The sequence below is a fragment of the Leopardus geoffroyi genome, chromosome A2 (assembly GCF_018350155.1).
Source record: "Leopardus geoffroyi isolate Oge1 chromosome A2, O.geoffroyi_Oge1_pat1.0, whole genome shotgun sequence".
In the NCBI taxonomy this organism is placed as follows: Eukaryota; Metazoa; Chordata; class Mammalia; order Carnivora; family Felidae; genus Leopardus; species Leopardus geoffroyi.
In genome coordinates, this window is record NC_059331.1 from 4,710,924 (window position 1) to 4,728,301 (window position 17,378).

The following is a 17,378-nucleotide window of genomic DNA, read 5'->3' on the forward strand; positions in this document are numbered from 1 at the left end:
TTCCTCGCGAGCTCTCGCGCGCCTCGCGCATGCGCCACTCCGCTCCGGAAGTGCGCCCAAGGAGGCCGCGTCACCATAGCGACCGAGGTCTCTTTTGCGGCTAGCTGCCACGGCTCCACCTGAGCCTCTTTGGGGTCATTTCCTCCTTCTGCCCCTGGGAGACCTCATCATCTCGCCAAACGAGCGGGCCCTTGTGACGTTGAGCCGAGCCAGGAGGCGTCAGAGCCTGGGTGGGGGTGGGGCGCGACCACTCCACGGGCCGCTGGCGGGATGGGTCTGTGCAAGTCCAAGCTGCCCCACAAGGGCAGGGCCTTGAGATCCAGGAGAAGGGTAACATCGCGGGGGGCGGGGAGGGGCTGGATCACTGGGGGGAAGTAAGGAGGCTATGAAGGGCAGGAGGGAGGTACATACAGGTGCCCCACACCCCAAGTTCAGGTGTGCGCACGACCCCCACCCACCCGTGGTGGTAACACAACTGCACATGCTCAAGGATCAGCCCTTCTTTGATCCCCTTGAGCACCTGCTGTGCCAGGTTCTGGGCACTCCACGGTGAATGTGTCACACTAGCTCCCTGGCCTCCTGGAGATTACAGCGTAGTGAAGGAGGCGGTCTCAGAAAATGGGATCTACGAGCAGGAGGGGACAGGGCTGCCACAGGGAAAGAGGCGCCCGCTCTGAGGGCTCCGGGAAGAGGGGAGGTTTATGCTCCGCCCCGTGGAATGCCTAGGAATTCACTAAGCAAAGGCGGAAGGAAGCAAGACAGCAAAATTGCGCTATAAACTACCACCCTCCACAGACATGCCTGGTAGCCATGGGCGTGCATTTACTCATCGCCCACTACTGTATGTCAGGAACCGTGCCAACTATTAGAAATATTGGGACCAGCAAGACAGAAACAGTCCTTGCCCTCATGGAGTAGAGTCTGGCTGGGGAGAGAAGCGAGAGCAAGTAAACAGGCGAAATCGTTACTAATCGTGGCTGTTGCTGGGGAAGAAATGGGGCTCTGAGATGGAACGATGGGGTGGGAGGCTCTTAGAGTCTGACAGGTCGGCTGTGACCTGAAGGAAAAGGAGCAGGGACTTACTGCAGCCGGGAGGAGGCGGGGCACAGGACAGCAGGAGAAGGATAAGTTTGGCAAGTTCAAGGGACAGAAGAGGCCCCTGGGGCTGGACCAGCGTGAAGGAAGAGGAGGGTGGTGTGGGATAAGTCTGGGGGATGGGCGAGTCCCTGCCCCACTCTGAGCCTGTTTCCTCAAGTGTAAAATGGGATGGTAGAGTCACTGAGATTCTTCAAGGAGATGCTGTGTGCAGAAGGCCTGACCTGCTCAAGTTCACATCCTCCCGGCTACCTGTAACAGAACGAACGATGCCATGCCTGAGTGTACCATTGGGCATGGATGTGCACCCCCAGATGCCACCCTAGGGCATAGCAAAGTGGGTATTCCAGGAGACCTGTGTCCAGTGTCACCCAAGGACACACACTAAGCTGTGGACACAGTCACCTCAGCGTGTGTTGGCTCCTGTAGGCATCAAACCCTCTCCCCACCTCTTCCCTGGGCCCCCCAGACATCCTCCAGTCCGCTCTGATCGTCTTCGTGATGGGTGGCCCAGGTTGTGGCAAAGGGACACGGTGCAAGAACGTGGCGACCAAATATGGCTTTTGCCACGTTGGACTGGGCCAGCTGCTGCCGCAAGAGGGCCAATGCAGTACCCAGCGGGGCGGGGAGACCCGTGACATCATGCTGCAGGGGCTCCTGGTGCCCATGGTGAAAGCTCACGGGCACAGGGGCAGAGGGAAGGAGGAGGTGCCTTCCCTGGAAACCCTGTGGAAGCAGATAGGCCCAGAAGGTTCTGGCTCCCGACCTGGCCACAGCTTTGCTGCACTGAGCCTCTGTGTCCTCACCTGTAAGATGGGAGATCAGCTGGCGTCTGTAGGGACAGTTGGCTGACGTCATTCTCATAAAGCACTTGGCGGAGTGCCTGACATTTAACAAACAGTAAAGTTAGCTCGTATTTATTCCTTTTGTGACCTTGGGCATGTATATCAACCGGCCCCTCCTGTGCCCGTTCCCTCACCTGGAAGATGAAGGTCACCCCTGTATCTACCCGTAAGAAGGTAGTGATAAATGAATGAGACCTCGCGAGCCTGGCACACGGCAGCCACCAGCCCCTGTAGATGGCCTCAGTGCATCAGAGTGGCCCTGGGGCACCAGGGCAGACCTAGAACCCCGGGCACTGGCCAGGGCAAGGGCTCTTCTGAATTCACCAGAAGTCCAGGCCAAGGGAGAAAACTTGACGAAGTGGCCACGTGGGGGTGGGGGGTGGGGGAGCCTGGGGCACCAAACCCAACACCCCTTTCCTTCCCAGGGCATCATCACAGACCTGATCAGCAACACCATGCTGTCCTGTCGTGCCAGGAGAGCTGGGCCTTCCTCACCGACGGCTTCCCTTGGAAGCTGAAGCAGGCCAAGGAGTTGGAGCGCATTGTGAGTGACCCCAGGGTGTGTGAGAATGTGGTGAAGTGTGGAGCTACTCTCCCTCCCCACCTTGGGTGGAGATCGGAAGGGATAAGACTGGGGAGAGCAGATGGCGGCGGCGGCGGGGGGGGGGTGTGGACTGGAGTTTTAGATTTTCAAGGGACAGTCAGAAGACTGTGGGAAGCTTCTAGCCACTGTTGGTGGCTAGCTGCCGAGCTCTCTGAGGGCAGGGACAAAGTCATACTAATCTTTTCCTGCACACCGATCATTTGCCCCCTGAGTAGCACATGGGCTTAGCATCATCCCTCGGCCATAAAGATGGAGTGTAGTTATTTGCTCATCTATTTATTCAGCCACCTGTCCCCAAATGGTTTGAGAACAGACCCTGTCCTTAGGCGTTCACGAGACAGACTCAGTCCCTGCCGGTAGACAGACACTGACCAATACGTGACTTGCCGAATGAAGCTGAGACGTTTCTGGCAGCAGTGAAGGCAGCAAAGAGCAGAAGACAGAATGACGTCCCGGAGGGACACAAGCGGGCTGTTTGAGTTGGGTGGCCCTGGTGGCCTCCTCAAAGCGAGGACGTGGGACAACTGAGCAGCGAGAAGAGGAGCCAGCCCGCGTTGGCAAGTCACACTCGGTCTTCGGGTTACTTCTGCCGGCAGCGCTGACTTCCTGGAAAGGCCCACCCAGGCACCTGAACAGCCGTGGCTGGAGAGGCCGGAAATGGCCGAGCAGGACAAGAGAAACTGTGGCGGGTTGTCAGGCCCCGGGCTTTTCTGGAACTTGCCAGATGCAGTTGAAATGCCTTCAGAGAAGCGCAGGCGGGAATCAAACCGACGTCACCACCGAGGGCTGGGGCCGCTATCCTCGTGGGCAGGTGGGGCCCTGCCTTCTGTTAGCGCCTGCACGGGAGCAGTCCTGTCGGGCTCCTGGCAGTGACTTCCAGGGCAATGGAATGGCTTCCCTCTCCTGGTCTGGGAGCTCTGAGGGCAAAAGCCGAGCTAATGAATTTCTCTGTCCTCAGCAGCCCCGGGCCAGCGGTTTGGACCCTATGGCATTAAAAAAAAAATTTTTTTTTAAGCTTATTTTTTTGAGAGAGTGACCAAGCCAGGAGGGGCAGAGAAAGAGCGAGAGAGAATCTCAAGCAGGCTCTGAGCTGCCAAGCACAGAGCCCAACGTGGGGCTCGAACCCACGAACTGTGAAATCCTGACCTGAGCTGAAATCAAGAGGCGGGGGCTTGGCCGGCTGAGCCACCCCAGCGCCCCGTCCCTACAGCATTTTTAAGAGTTTTTTTCTGCAGCAGCGGCCACCCTTCAAATATCGAGAGAGGCCACGTCAAAACTCCCGGCTTCCCTTGAAAAGGGCCTGACTTGGCAACACGGGGCCTGCATGTCCCCATGGCAACAGCAGCATGAATGCATCTCGAGCTTTTTCCTGAGCTCAGGGCTGTTCTTGACACCACACGGATGAGCTCTGAGCTTTCGGAACATTCCAGAAAAGCGTTTCTTGCACCGTAAGCATCCTGCTTTTTTACAGAGGGATCGGGCAACTTGCCTGGGGTCACACAGTTGGTCTCGAGGCCTAGATGTTAACCATGTCAGCAGGGGTTCCCTCTCTGCTTCCCCTCCCCCCACCAGGGTCCCCCCTACTCCCACGGAGGGTTGCCCCTCCATCATGGAGGCCGAGCGCCACCTGCCATTAGGATCCTGCTCGCGTTGTGGTTTTATGCTAAGAGGAACAGAACACATGCCTTCCTCGTACCCACGTGGCTGCCAGAAGTGAGGAAACAAACAGGCCTGGGTTACGAGAGTGGATTTTCATTGCGGAGAATTTTCTAGATCTCTGTGAGCTGCCGGCCCCATGTTGGCCTTTGAGGACCCTGTAGGCCCCTGCCTTGGGTCTGTCCAGGTATCCCTAGAGGCCGCCAACTTGGCCCTTCAACCTGGACCCTGCCAGGCCTGAGTGTTTGAGCTCCACCTGTGGTGTGAGTCGGTGCAGTGGGTCTGGCTTGAAGCCAGCACTCCAGAAGTCTGAGGATCCTTCTCTTTGCCATTCGTGTTCTCCCTCTCTGGACATTCAAAACACCGCTGGGGGGTTTTCAGGGCCAAGGTGGTGAAATTCACAGGAAGCCAAGGTGAAATGACATCTTCTAGGGAGATCAATGCCCCCATTTTACAGACAGGGAAATCGAGGCCCATGGAGGGCAGGTTACTTGAGGTTGGCTCCTGCCCCTTAGGAGGCTGGCCAGCCTAGTTCAGACACTGGCTTTGGAGCCAAGGAGACTGGCACTCAGGTCACGCTCGGTCACTTTCTCCACCTGTCTGTAATCCGCACAAGACCTGGCTTCCCGAGCCTCAGGTCCATCATCTGTGAATGTGGACAGAAATGCTACAAGCCTCTTTTCCATGTGGGGAAGGTGGGGAAGGCTTCTTCCTGGGACGGTTTCCCGTCTGTTTCCAAGATTGCTTCAGTCACCTGTGCACCTGTCCGAGAACACAAGCCGCGGGGAGCCAAGGCCCGTGGTGGGTGGCCTGTGGCCTGTGAACACATGGCGACTCCCTGCCAGGCCGCACTCTGCACAAGGGGCAGTGAGGAGGACCAGATAACACATGTGCAGCCTAGATTATCATAATCCGGTTGGATTTCGTTGGAGCATCCGTGAACCGTCTCCCTGAAACGCCCAGACACGGAGGTCATTTCTCTGAGTCGATGTTCCCCCCCAGAGTGTTAACCTGCAAGGAAGCTCCCCTGTTCACAACAGATTAAAAAAAAAATTTTTTTTTGATGTTTATTTATTTTTAAGAGAGGAAGAGAGACAGAGCGTGAGCAGGGGAGGGGCAGAGAGAGGGGGAGACACAGAATCCAAAACAGTCCCCAGGCTCCCAGCTGTCAGCACAGAGCCCAACGTGGGGCTCGAACTCATGAACCGTGAGACCACGACCTGAGCCGAAGTCAGACGCTTAATCGACTGAGCCACCCAGGCGCCCCATAAGACATTTTTAAATAATTATGTATTTCTTTTAAACGTGTTGATAAATTATAGGCTCACAGGAAATTGCCCTGTACCCTTCACCCAGGTCCCCCTAGTGGTAACAACTTCTTCTATGGGCGTCTGGTATCACAACCAGGCTCTTTGCGTCGCTAAGTATTTGACTTTACACTTACCTCCAGAGCAAGTGATGCTCCCTTTCTATTTGCCAAAGTACTCGTTGCCCTCCTCCCCGCCCCCCCCTCACAAAAACCCTTCCCCCTGTCCTGACCTCACACAAAAAAAGTAGAAAAAGGCAGCTGGCGGGATGAGGTGTGAAATAACAGGGCTGACAGTGAAGTCCAGGCCAGTCAGTCTGTGAAAGTTGACCCCGTGAAGCCTCGCACTCCGTCCTCACCAGGAAGAGAGGTCTTTGTGGCATTTGGGGGTGCGCGTGCCCCCCGAGTGGAAAAGCCAGCAAGGAAGTCCTTGGTATTTTTGTGGTGCCAGATTTCGAACACGTACATAGTTGGATCTAGGGGATCTAAGGGATCTCCACGTCGCCAGATCGAACCATCGTCGAGGTCCGGTCACACTTGCTGTATCTATGCCAAAACGTCTTGTCGCGATTGCTGACTGTGCGCTTTGAAGCAGATTCCCAGGGGCACCCGGGTGGCTCAGTGGGTTAAGCATCCAACTTCAGCTCAGGTCACAATCTCGCAGTTCGTGGGTTTGAGCCCCGCGTCGGGCTCTGTGCTGACAGCTCGGAGCCTGGAGCCTGCTTCGGACTCTGTGTCTCCTGCTTTCTCTGCCCCTCCCCCACTTGCACTTTTTCTCTCTCTCTCTCTCTCTCTCTCTCTCTCTCTCTCTCTCTCTCAAAAATAAAGAAACAGTAAAAAAAAAAAAATTGAAACAGATTCCAGATCCCATTATGGGCGCTCCGTCACCCAGCCGCTCCTGAGATGATTAACATTCATGCCTTGAGACCATTTGATGTCCAGGCCACCTCTGAGTTTCCCCAGTGTCTGAAGAATGTCTCTTTGATCTCTGGTGAGATTTGCGAGTAGGACAAGGCCCACACCATGCTAGGTGTCTCCTAATCTGAGGAGGGAAGGCCGCCCGGCTTGCTTAGTCCTTCCGGCCTTTGACTGGTCTGGGTCAGTTATCCTGTAGAGCGGCTCACGTTCGGGATTTTTCCAGGGGCTTCCTGCCTCGTGGTATTATCTAACTCATCTCTCTGTCTCTCATTTGTGCTGCACATGTAAAGTTAACTCCCAGCGCACTCAGATTCAGATTCAATACATCTTGTGCTTTAAAAAAAAAAAAAAAATCTGGGGCACCTGGGTGGCGCAGTCGGTTAAGCGTCTGACTTCAGCCAGGTCACGATCTCGCGGTCCGTGAGTTCGAGCCCCGCGTCGGGCTCTGGGCTGATGGCTCAGAGCCTGGAGCCTGTTTCCGATTCTGTGTCTCCCTCTCTCTCTGCCCCTCCCCCGTTCATGCTCTGTCTCTCTCTGTCCCAAAAATAAATAAACGTTGAAAAAAAAAATTAAAAAAAAATCTGTAAATATGTCTCTCTCTCTCTATATATACATATATATATGTGTATATATATGTATATACACACATATATACACACACACACACATATATATATATATATATATATATATATATATATATATAAAATGTTTATTTCTGAGAGAGAGGGGGGTGGGTGGTAGTGGGAGAGAGAGAGGGAGACACAGAATCCCAAGCAGGCTCCAGGCTCTGAGCTGTCAGCACAGAGCCCGACACGGGGCTCGAACTCATGAACCGTGAGATCATGACCTGAGCCGAAGTTGGATGCTTAATCGACTTAGCCACCCGGGCGCCCCACTTTGAGTATATATTTTCCATTTCTTTCTTTCTTTCTTTCTTTCTTTCTTTCTTTCTTTCTTTCTTGCTTGCTTTCTTTCTTGCTTTCCTTCCTTCCTTCCTTCCTTCCTTCCTTCCTTCCTTCCTTCCTTTCTTCCTTTCCTTCCTTCCTTCCTTCCTCCCTCCCTCCCTCCCTCTCTCTCTTTCTTTCCTTCCTTCCTTCCTTCCTTCCTTCCTTCCTTCCTTCCTTCCTTCCTTTCTTTCTTCCTTTCCTTCCTTCCTTCCTTCCTCCCTCCCTCCCTCCCTCCCTCCCTCCCTCCCTCCCTCCCTCTCTCTCTCTTTCTTTCTTTCTTTCTTTCTTTCTTTCTTTCTTTCTTTCTGAAAGACAGAGCATGAGCAGGGGAGGGGCAGAGAGAGAGGGAGACACAAAATCCAAAGCAGGCTCCAGGCTCTGAGCTGTCAGCGCAGAGCCCGACGCGGGGCTCGAACTCACAAACCGCGAGATCATGACCTGAGCCGAAGTCGGATGCCCAACCGACTAAGCCCCCCCCGGCGCCCCACTTTCAGTATATATTTTCTAAAAGATGAAAGTGTCTGTAACATCAGAATGCTTCCATGATCTTAATATCTTTCATATCGTCAAATAGCTGATCACTATTCAAATTTCTGGTGAACAACCTCAAAATCTTGTTCTTCTTACCGCTGGTTTTAATGAGGATTCACGTAAAGCTGACACTGCAGCTGGTCACTCTGTGTCACATTCCTGGTCATCTGTAGGTGCTCGTTCCATCCCTGCTGCTTTGGTTTCCTTGCGATTGTTTACTGAAGAAGGCACGTGTTCGGGTCTCCTTATGTCGCACGGCCTGGATTTTGTTGATTGCAACGCATTTTTTACCACGTTCCTCTCCTCTAGATTTCCTGTAAATCGGTGGTGGGTCTAGAGTCTTGTTTGGGACTCAGACGTCACTTCTTCATGCTTCACAGGCATTGACGTGAACTTCTGTCCGGTGGCACAGAGTGCTTAGGCGTCTCTTCGACGTGGCTGGTTTATCTTTTAAATACATACATTCAAGTGTGGGGGTGCCTGGGTGGCTCAGTCGGTTAAGCGTCTGACTTCGGCTCAGGTCATGATCTCACGGTTTGTGTGTTCGAGCCCCGCGTCAAGTTCTGTGCTGACAGCTCAGAGCCTGGAACCTGCTTGGGATTCTGTGTCTCCCTCGCTCTCTGACCCTCCCCCACTCAAGCTCTGCCTCTCTGTCTCAAAAATAAATAAACATTTTTTTTTTTTAAGTTTAAATATGTTCAAGTGTGTTATTTCAGAGGAATCGGGCCCCTGCACGTTCCCTGGGATACAGGTGGCTGACTTGAGAAAGTGAGGAAAACAGAGCATGCGTTGTGCTTGCAGAGGGCTTTTGCCGTGCAATTTTTTTTTTTTTTTTAAGTTTATTTATTTATCTTGAGGGAGAGAGAGCACGCGCTCGGGCACATGCTTGGGGAAGGGGCAGAGAGAGAGAGGGAGAGAAAGAATCCCAAGCAGGGGATTTGGGTTCACAAACCAGGAGATCATGACCTGAGCTGAAATCAAGAGTCGGGAGGCCTCACGGGCTGAGCCAAGCAGGTGTCCCCTTGTGTGCGATTCTGACGGTGGGGCTGTGACGCTCTGTGCTCCCCAGGGTTTGGTTCTTCCCCTGCATGGCAGTAGATGAATCTGGGCAAATTCGGCGTAGAGCACTGTGGTTCAATCGATACTTTTTGGATCGCATAACTTCCAGGAGGCTCCCACATGCCGGATTGCCACTCTCTAGTGAGGGGTCTGTGATGGGCGGAACCGTGACCCCCAAATCTCTATGTGGAAGCCCTAACCTCCAGGACCTCAGAATGTGACTGTAGGTGGAGAGAGGGTCTTTAAGGAGGTGATTATGGGGCGCCTGGGTGGCTCTGTCGGTTGAGCGTCCAACTTCGCTCAGGTCATGATCTCACGGTCCGTGAGTTCGAGCCCCGCGTCAGGCTCCAGGCTGACAGCTCAGAGCCTGGAGCCCGCTTCGCATTCTGTGTCTCCCTCTCTCTCTGACCCTCCCCCGTTCATGCTCTATCTCTCTCTGTCTCAAAAATAAATAAAAATGTTAAAAAAAAATTTAAAAAAAAATAAAGAGGTGATTATGTTAAAAGAGGCCATTAGGGTGGGTCCCGATCCCGTCTGACCGGTGTCCTTCCGAGAAGAGATTAGGACACAGACGCACCCAGAGGGAAGATACAGGGAAAACACGGTGTTTCTTGAGCTGAGTGGAGAAGCCTCAGGAGGAACCAGAAGGAACCAGCTCAGTTGGCACCTTGATTTTGGACTTCCAGCCTCCAGGACTGGAAAGAGAAAGAGAAAGTAGGATTCCTGTTGTCTGAGTCACACCACATGTGGCATTTCGTGGTGGCAGCCCCCCGGGGACACACCCACACGTGGTCAGACAGCCCCAGCTGTCAAAACCCCAGGGCGTCTTCCCATCGTGGCTCCCATTCGCCGCTGACCCGAATCCCTTATCTCATTAGATACTGCCAATTTGGGATTTTTCTCTTCCGGTCATTTTTTTCCCACACTGATTAGCGGGCATTCTCGCTAAAGGAGAAATGTCCTTCCTCACCCTGGGCTGTTTGGTTATATCCTGAGATACCGTTGCTACCCCACAGGTGGGATAGATGCCCAACTCCTTCCTCGGACGGCCATTTTTCAGACTCAGGCCTTGGCGTCCTAGTGACTTCCAAGGGCAACCATGAGGCTGGTTATTTCTGTCTGCCTTTGTCTTGTTCTCTCTCATCACTAGGAACTCATGGGTCAGCTGTCATGTCTTTGGTCAGGGGGAGCCCTTTCTCGCTGACCTGTGTGTCTTCCGATCTCCAGCACGACTTTTCACATTTCCTGACGGGTCCTAGAACTGGCCATGCCTCGAAAGAACTCCTTTTATTGGGGTGGCGGTGGGGGTCCAGTCTGGGTGTGAGGGGTACTCATCACCACTGAGTTGTCATCATTTTCCAGGCCCTGCCAGTGGGCAGAGCTGGAAAACACAAACTTGCGACGGGGGGAGGGGGAATCACAAGTTCATACTGATGTTTCCAGTTTACAATGAACATGACCATGATTTTTTCTCTTTTCCTAAAATGTTTGACTCCTAAAGCCGTTAACACAGTCCTTCGCATTATTCCATTAGCTGCAAAATAGCTTGCCAGGAATACACCAATCTGAACCACTAGGAATTAAACGACTCAAGGAAGTTTAAGATTTCTCTGCAGCTCTGATTTTCCTTATGATATTCCTCACTGCGGATGTGTAATAAAAACACCGAGTTGCCTGGAGTAATTATTTTTTTCTGTGTAGTTATGCATGAAAGTGACATTCAGTGGGGGGACATTTGTTTCAATTTGGTTTGGGATATTAGGGAGTGCTTTCATTTTTTTTTTTTTTTAATTTTTTTTTCAACGTTTATTTATTTTGGGGACAGAGAGAGACAGAGCATGAACGGGGGAGGGGCAGAGAGAGAGGGAGACACAGAATCAGAAACAGGCTCCAGGCTCTGAGCCATCAGCCCAGAGCCTGACGCGGGGCTCAAACTCACGGACCGCGAGATCGTGACCTGGCTGAAGTCGGACGCTTAACCGACTGCGCCACCCAGGCGCCCCTCATTTTTTTTTTTTAACGTTTAGTTTTGAGAGACAGAGCATGAGTAGGGGAGGAGCAGAGAGAGAGAGGGAAACAGAGAATTGGAAGCAGTCTCCAGGCTCTGAGCTGTCAGCACAAAGCCTGACTCAGGGCTCGAACCCACAAACCGGGAGGTGAGATCATGACCTGAGCAGAAGTCGGATCAAAGTCAGAGCCACGTAAAAAGGTATCCTCAGAGAGAGCTTGTTTCCAACCTTTCCTGTCCACTCTCCACCCCAGATTGTGCCCTCCTTTCCGCCATGGGGAACTATTCTCATTAGTTTTTTTGTTTTTTTGGTTTTTTTTTTTTTTAAGTTTGTTCACTTATTTTGAGAGAGTGGGAGAGTGCAAGGGAGGGGCAGGGAGAGAGGGAGGGGGGAGAATCCCAAGCAGGCTCCACACGTCAGCGCAGAGCCCAGGTTGGGGCCCGAACTCACAAACTGTGAGATCATGACCCGAGCCAAAATCAAGAGTCGGACACTTAAGCGACTGAACCACCCGGGCACCCCTCTCATTAGTTTTTGGTTTGTCCCTTTGCTGGTGTTTATTTTGCAAATATAAAGCAAGTGTGTGTGTGTGTGTGTGTGTGTGTGTGACACAGAGATCCTCCCCACACGAAAACTGGCGTTCTGTACATACTAATCTTCATTTTTAAAAACTTAACAATGTATCTCGAAGATCTTCTATCCGGGTTGACGACTTCCTTGTCTCCTTCTATAACTAGTATCCATTGTGTGGCACATCCATTGTTTATTTAGCTGAGTTAGTACTTGTAGGACCACAGACCATAAATCGTGGGACAATTTATTGACAGACAAGAAGCTGTTTGCAGTCTTGTGCCACTACAATGTCGCACGAAATGACCTTGGCGTGTCATTTTGTATTTTTTGCTAGGATCTTTTGATAGGTTCTTCAGGGTGGGTTTGCTAAAGAGAAATGTGTCCACCATTTTGCGAGCTGTCACTACACTCTTTTGCATTGCCACCAGCGATAGAGGAAAAGGTCCTTTCCTCACACCTAAACCATCAGAGGATACTGCCAAACTTCTGGGTGTTCTTCTGACTTGTTAGGTGTGAAACGGCATTTGGGGGTAGTTTGAAATGGGCATTTCTCTTACTATGAGTGAGATCACACATCTTCCCCAAAGTTTAAGGACCATTTTAATTTCTTCGGGGTGCTCTTTATCAATCTTTAGCTATCTTTGTTTTAAAAAGACAGATTGTTGGTCTTTTCTCCTTGATTTCTAGGAACTCTTTATATATTAGGGCTATTAGCCCCCCCCAACTTTGTGAATTATCTTTTGACCTCACTTTATGGTATCTGTTTGCCATGTAAAAGTTATTTAAAATTTTTTTTAACATTTATGTATCTTTGAGAGACAGAGAGAGACAGAGCATGAGTGGGGGAGGGGCAGAGAGAGAGGGAGACACAGAATCGGAAGCAGGCTCCGGGCTCTGAGCCGGCAGCATAGAGCCTGAGGCAGGGCTTGAACTCACAAACCACGAGATTATGACCTGAGCCGAAGTCAGACGCTCAACCAACTGAGCCACTCAGGCACCCCTATTTAAAAATTTTAAAATCATATTTATCAATATTTTGTTATTTCTTCTTAGACTTTAAGACTCCCCCCCCCCCCCAATCCTAGGCTTATAAGGGGATCCATTCATGGCTTATTTAGTACTTGTATTACCTTATTTATTTTATTTTATTTTATTTTATTGTATTTTTATTTTTATTTTGTTTTATTTTATTTTTTTAATATTAATTTTTGAGACAGACAGAGAGAGTGACAGAAACAGGGCACGAGCAGGGGAGGGGCAGAGAGAGAGGGAACTTGAAGCAGGCTCCATGCTCTGAGCTGTCAGCACAGAGCCCAATGCAGGGCTCAAACCCATGGACCATGAGATCATGACCTGAGCCAAAGTCGGATGCTTAACCGACCAAGCCACCCAGGCACCCCTGTATTACCTTATTTTTTACATTTCTATCTCTGATCCATTTGGGACTCATCTTAGTTTTGGGGATGTGGTAAGGGTTCAATTTGATCTTTTTCCAAATTGTGATCTAGTTGTCCCAGGATCATCCAGTTGAAAGCCTGTCCTTTCTCCATTTTGGGGGGATGCCACCCTCACCATACAACATTCCATTATCCTTGGGTTAATTTCTGGATTCCATTTTGTTCCAGGGGTCTGTTTGTGCCCCTGCGCACTGCTGTTTCAGGTATGGTGGCTTTAATAGGTTTCAGTAGCGGGTGGGGCTGAGTAGTTCCCGTCTCACGCCCACCATCTTGCTTCGCTTTGCCTTCGTTCTTCTGGCCATTTCCTGCTTCTTTTTGTATTTGAATGTTAGAATGAACCAATTAGACTAAAAACTATCTTATCGTGTTGAAGTTATAAACTAATTTGAGGGGCGCTTGGGTGGCTCAGTCGGTTAAGTGTCCGACTTCGGCTCAGGTCATGATCTCACGGTTTGTGGGTTCAAGCCCCGTGTCGGGCTCTGTGCTGACAGCTCAGAGCCTGGAGCCTGTTTCGGATTCTGTGTCTCCCTCTCTCTCTGCCCCTCCCCCACTCGTGCTCTGTCTCTCTCTGTCTCAAAAATAAATAAACATTAAAAAAAAAGCAATTATTGGGGCGCCTGGGTGGCGCAGTCGGTTAAGCGTCCGACTTCAGCCAGGTCACGATCTCGCGGTCCGTGAGTTCGAGCCCCGCGTCGGGCTCTGGGCTGATGGCTCAGAGCCTGGAGCCTGTTTCCGATTCTGTGTCTCCCTCTCTCTCTGCCCCTCCCCCGTTCATGCTCTGTCTCTCTCTGTCCCAAAAATAAATAAACATTGAAAAAAAAAAAAAAAAAAAAAAAAAAAGCAATTATAAACTAATTTGAGAACGCTCACCTCCTTTATGTGGTCTTCCTATCCAGGCACATTTATATCTTCCTCTTGTTCAAGTCTCCTTTGAATCATTTAGGAGTATTTTGTCCAACTTTTTCTTAGAGGTTGTCCTTAAGACTTTGCACATTTCTGGAAAAGTTTTGTCTGAGCACTTTTTAAAGTTAATGTTTATTTATTTTTGAGGGAGAGAGAGAGAAACGGAGTGTGAGTGGCAGAGAGAGAGGGAGACACAGAATCTGAAGCAGGCTCCAGGCTCCGAGCCGTCAGCACAGAGCCCGACACGGGGCTCGAACTCACGAACTGCAAGATCATGACCTGGGCTGAAGTCGGACGCTTAACCGGCTGAACCCCCCGGGCGCCCCTTGCCTGAGCATTTTATATTTCATCTTGTTGCTGTTGCAAATGGGGCCTTTTTTTCTAACTGGTGATTTTTGTATACACGTAGGCTACAGACTTCTGTGTGTTAATGCTATATCCTGTTATTTTGTCAAATTCTCTGAAGTCTATACTAGTTTGTTGATTTTCTTGAGTTTTCCAAAAATATAATCACATCATCTGCAAACAGACATTGTTTTACCCCCTTCTTTCAAATTCAGGTCTCTCAAATTGATTTCCGTAATCTCATTGCTTTAGCGAATCTTCTTATACCTTACTAGGTCACAGGAGCAAGAGTGGGCAATTTTATTTTGTTCCCAATTCAGTGCGGAAGCAAGTTTCCATTAAGATCCTGGCTGAAGATATTTATCAATTCCTACCCTCTTAAAGAATCTGGAATGCATGCTGAACTTTGTTAATTGCCCTTTCTGTGTTTATGAGGATGATCATATGACTTTTCCCTCCGATGTGAATACAATAAATTGTATTGAACCATCCTTGCTTTCCTGGAATGAGTCCCACTTGGTTTTTGTTTTGTTTTTAATGCACCAGTGGAGTCTATTTTACAAGGAAATTCTGGAGGAACTAGTAGGAGGTAGAGCTCACAGTGGGCGGCCACGGAGATCTAGGAAGGTCTTCCTGAGACCAGTCAGGGAGGGGAGGGCAGTGGTATGGGCAGTGGTGAGCTGGGGACTCTGCCTTGCCCGGCGAAGTATCTGGGCAAAAGGAAGGCAATTGAAGACTGCTTAAATCCATCTTGGAAGGAATATTTCAATTCGAATATCCACCAACCTAGAACTAAGAAACGGTACATCCATAGAGCAGAATTCTGTAACAATCAGGAACTTCCTTAACGTGCCGACACGGAGTCATCTTGTGATACGGAGCGAACAGGATTGAAGGCAAATCAGTATCTTCACCACTTGTACAAAAAAGGAGGAAAAAGGACATCAGAACCAATTTGCTTGTATGGTGTATGCCTAAAATAACTCCAGACTGAGACACAAGAAACAACTCCTGGGAGGCTGAAACTGGGTGGCTGGGGATGGTGAGGAAGCAAGCCTTCACTCTTCCCTGTTAGCGTTGTTTACTGATGAGCTCTGCCAATGTCCTACCCATCCAAAAAAATGAACACGTAAAACACATACTTGGAGCTAAAAAAACCAAGATGCACCCGGGGGGGCCCGCACAATCCTAGACTCCTGATCTCGGGGTCGGTGGGGTGGGGGGGGGGGTGGTCAGGGAGCCACTGCACTGCCTTTTCCTCATCCAGCCCCTTTGTGGGTGCCGAGGTGGGCCGGGCCCCAGACCTCATCATGTTTGATTGCTCCATGGATGCGATGGTCTGCAGAGTGTGGCATCGGGGCCAGAAGGAGCACCGGGTTCGTGACTGTGAGTCGGCCCTCCGCCAGGGCCTAGAGACATACGACACCCTGTGCGAGCCAGTCTTGACCTCCTACCAGCAGAACAACCTGCTCCGAAACGCGGGTACTCCCTGCTTGCCACTCACCCCCAACCCCCCAGGGGAACAAGGCAGGGGTCATGCCATGGCCCCACATCCTGGACCTCCCTGGGCCTGTTTCCCCAGCGTGTACACTGGGGACTTTCATTTCTCCCACTGGGCAGTAATAAGCACAGGCCGTGGCCTTCCAGCTATGACGTTTGGGTCTAAACAGAGTGACTGTCTCCAGAACTGCAACATTAAATACATTTTAGAATGTATCTACAAAACCTAGGATTATGACAACCCGTTAACCACATTAACCATGGCTCAACTCCTATCCAGCCATATATATTCTTGGGGCAGGGGGGTGGGGGTGGGGAGCAGGGATATTTTAATTCTTTTTTTAATGTTTATTTATCTTAGAGAAAGCACGAGCAGGGGAGGGGCAGAGAGAGAGGGAGACACAGAACCCGAAGCAGGCTCCAGCCTCCGAACTGTCAGCACAGAGCCGGACGCAGGGCTTGAACTCACAGACTGTGAGATGGTGACCTGAGCTGAGGCCAGAAGCTCAACCGACAGAGCCACCCAGGCACCCCAGGGATACTTTAATTATTAAAGTGACCCACCCAGTTTCTCTGCTTTTCTCTCCGGCGGAAGGTAGGAGTGCTGCAGAGGCTAAAATGAAGTGCCCTGTGCAACCGGCTCTCACCGCCGAGGGTGGGATGCGAGGGCAGCAGCCTGGAGGAGGCAGTTCCCCACACCATCCTCCCTCCCGAGGCCTGCTCCAGGGGACAGGGTCTCCACCGGGCTCGGGTGGCCGAGTGGCCAGCTGTGATACGGAACGCTGTGTTGCAGCCTTCCTGACTGACCCATTTCCCTCTTCTCTCACTCGCATGGCTCTGGCATCACACCTCCCGATTCTTTGTGGGCTCTTAGTGAAGAGGCCTGCTAACCTGCTTCCGCCTCAGTGGAGGGCTGGAGGACAGGGTCCCTGCTGCTACTCAGAGCTGACCTCTTGCTCCCCCTCTTCTAGATCTTGGCAGAAGCAGCTCCAGAAGACATTTTGCCCAGTGCTGCTCTGTCACTGAAAGGCTGCAGTGACGGGAGGGGCTGGGGGCTCTGCCTCTCCCCTCATCCCAGAGGCCACACAGGGCTCAGAAGGGGTGCAGGGCCTGTGAGGTAAGAGACCTGGTGACAGGAGGCCAGGCTTTAACCCAAGCTGACTCCCCAGGAGACCCCAGACTGACAGCCCCTCTCTGGGCCAAGGCAGCACAAGGGTGGGCTGATTGGGGGCCACCACCCACAGGGGTAGGTTCCTAACAAATCTGGATGAGGCCTTGGGGGGCGCTGCGAGCTGTTGAGGGCTCCAGTGGTGCTGCCCTTGGGGGCCTGTGGGCCCAGGCCTCTGGATCCTGAATGGGAAACCGGATCTGTGTTAGCATCCAACTACACACCCAAAAGGAACGCTACAGCCATCTAGTATGTCTCAAGATGGTTACCCCTGGGCCAGACAGCTCAGATGGCCCCTCAGCTCACTCTCCCATCTCTCGTCCTCATCCTTGGGAGGCCACGGCCGCACACGAAGCACTGGAACTTGTGCCATTTCCCTTCACAGGCCAGGTTTCCGCCTGGGGGGACGCCGACAGACTAGGACCCAGCCAGGTGCGCATCAAGGCGGGGGGGGGGGGG

At 51.5% G+C, this 17,378-nt stretch overlaps 1 protein-coding gene across 4 annotated transcripts; it reads left to right on the forward strand.

Moving 5' to 3' along the window:
• Positions 1 to 4: 4 nt before the first annotated feature.
• Positions 5 to 17,351, forward strand: LOC123605190 (adenylate kinase isoenzyme 5-like). 4 transcript variants are annotated; one of them, XM_045491730.1, is made up of 5 exons: positions 5 to 87; positions 2,366 to 2,484; positions 15,538 to 15,733; positions 16,723 to 16,868; positions 17,305 to 17,351. In XM_045491730.1, exons 1-4 carry the CDS (start codon positions 30 to 32, stop codon positions 16,788 to 16,790), a joined length of 441 nt encoding a protein of 146 aa, XP_045347686.1. In that variant the 5' UTR covers positions 5 to 29; the 3' UTR covers positions 16,791 to 16,868; positions 17,305 to 17,351. The 4 variants fall into 4 exon arrangements, 2 of the variants coding, with proteins under 2 accessions (XP_045347686.1, XP_045347685.1); XM_045491729.1 differs by lacking the exons at positions 16,723 to 16,868; positions 17,305 to 17,351 and having other exon boundaries at positions 15,538 to 16,026; XR_006715643.1 differs by lacking the exons at positions 5 to 87; positions 15,538 to 15,733; positions 16,723 to 16,868; positions 17,305 to 17,351 and adding exons at positions 106 to 330; positions 10,499 to 10,643.
• Positions 17,352 to 17,378: the final 27 nt, after the last annotated feature.

Excerpts from the sequence above, each read along its gene's own strand:
- LOC123605190 (XM_045491729.1), top strand. The coding sequence starts at position 30 with ATGCGCCACTCCGCTCCGGAAGTGCGCCCAAGGAGGCCGCGTCACCAT. Across the intron at positions 88-2,365 it reads GCGTCACCATAGCGACCGAG|GGCATCATCACAGACCTGAT; the intron begins GTCTCTTTTGCG and ends TTTCCTTCCCAG. Across the intron at positions 2,485-15,537 it reads CCAAGGAGTTGGAGCGCATT|GTGGGCCGGGCCCCAGACCT; the intron begins GTGAGTGACCCC and ends GTGGGTGCCGAG.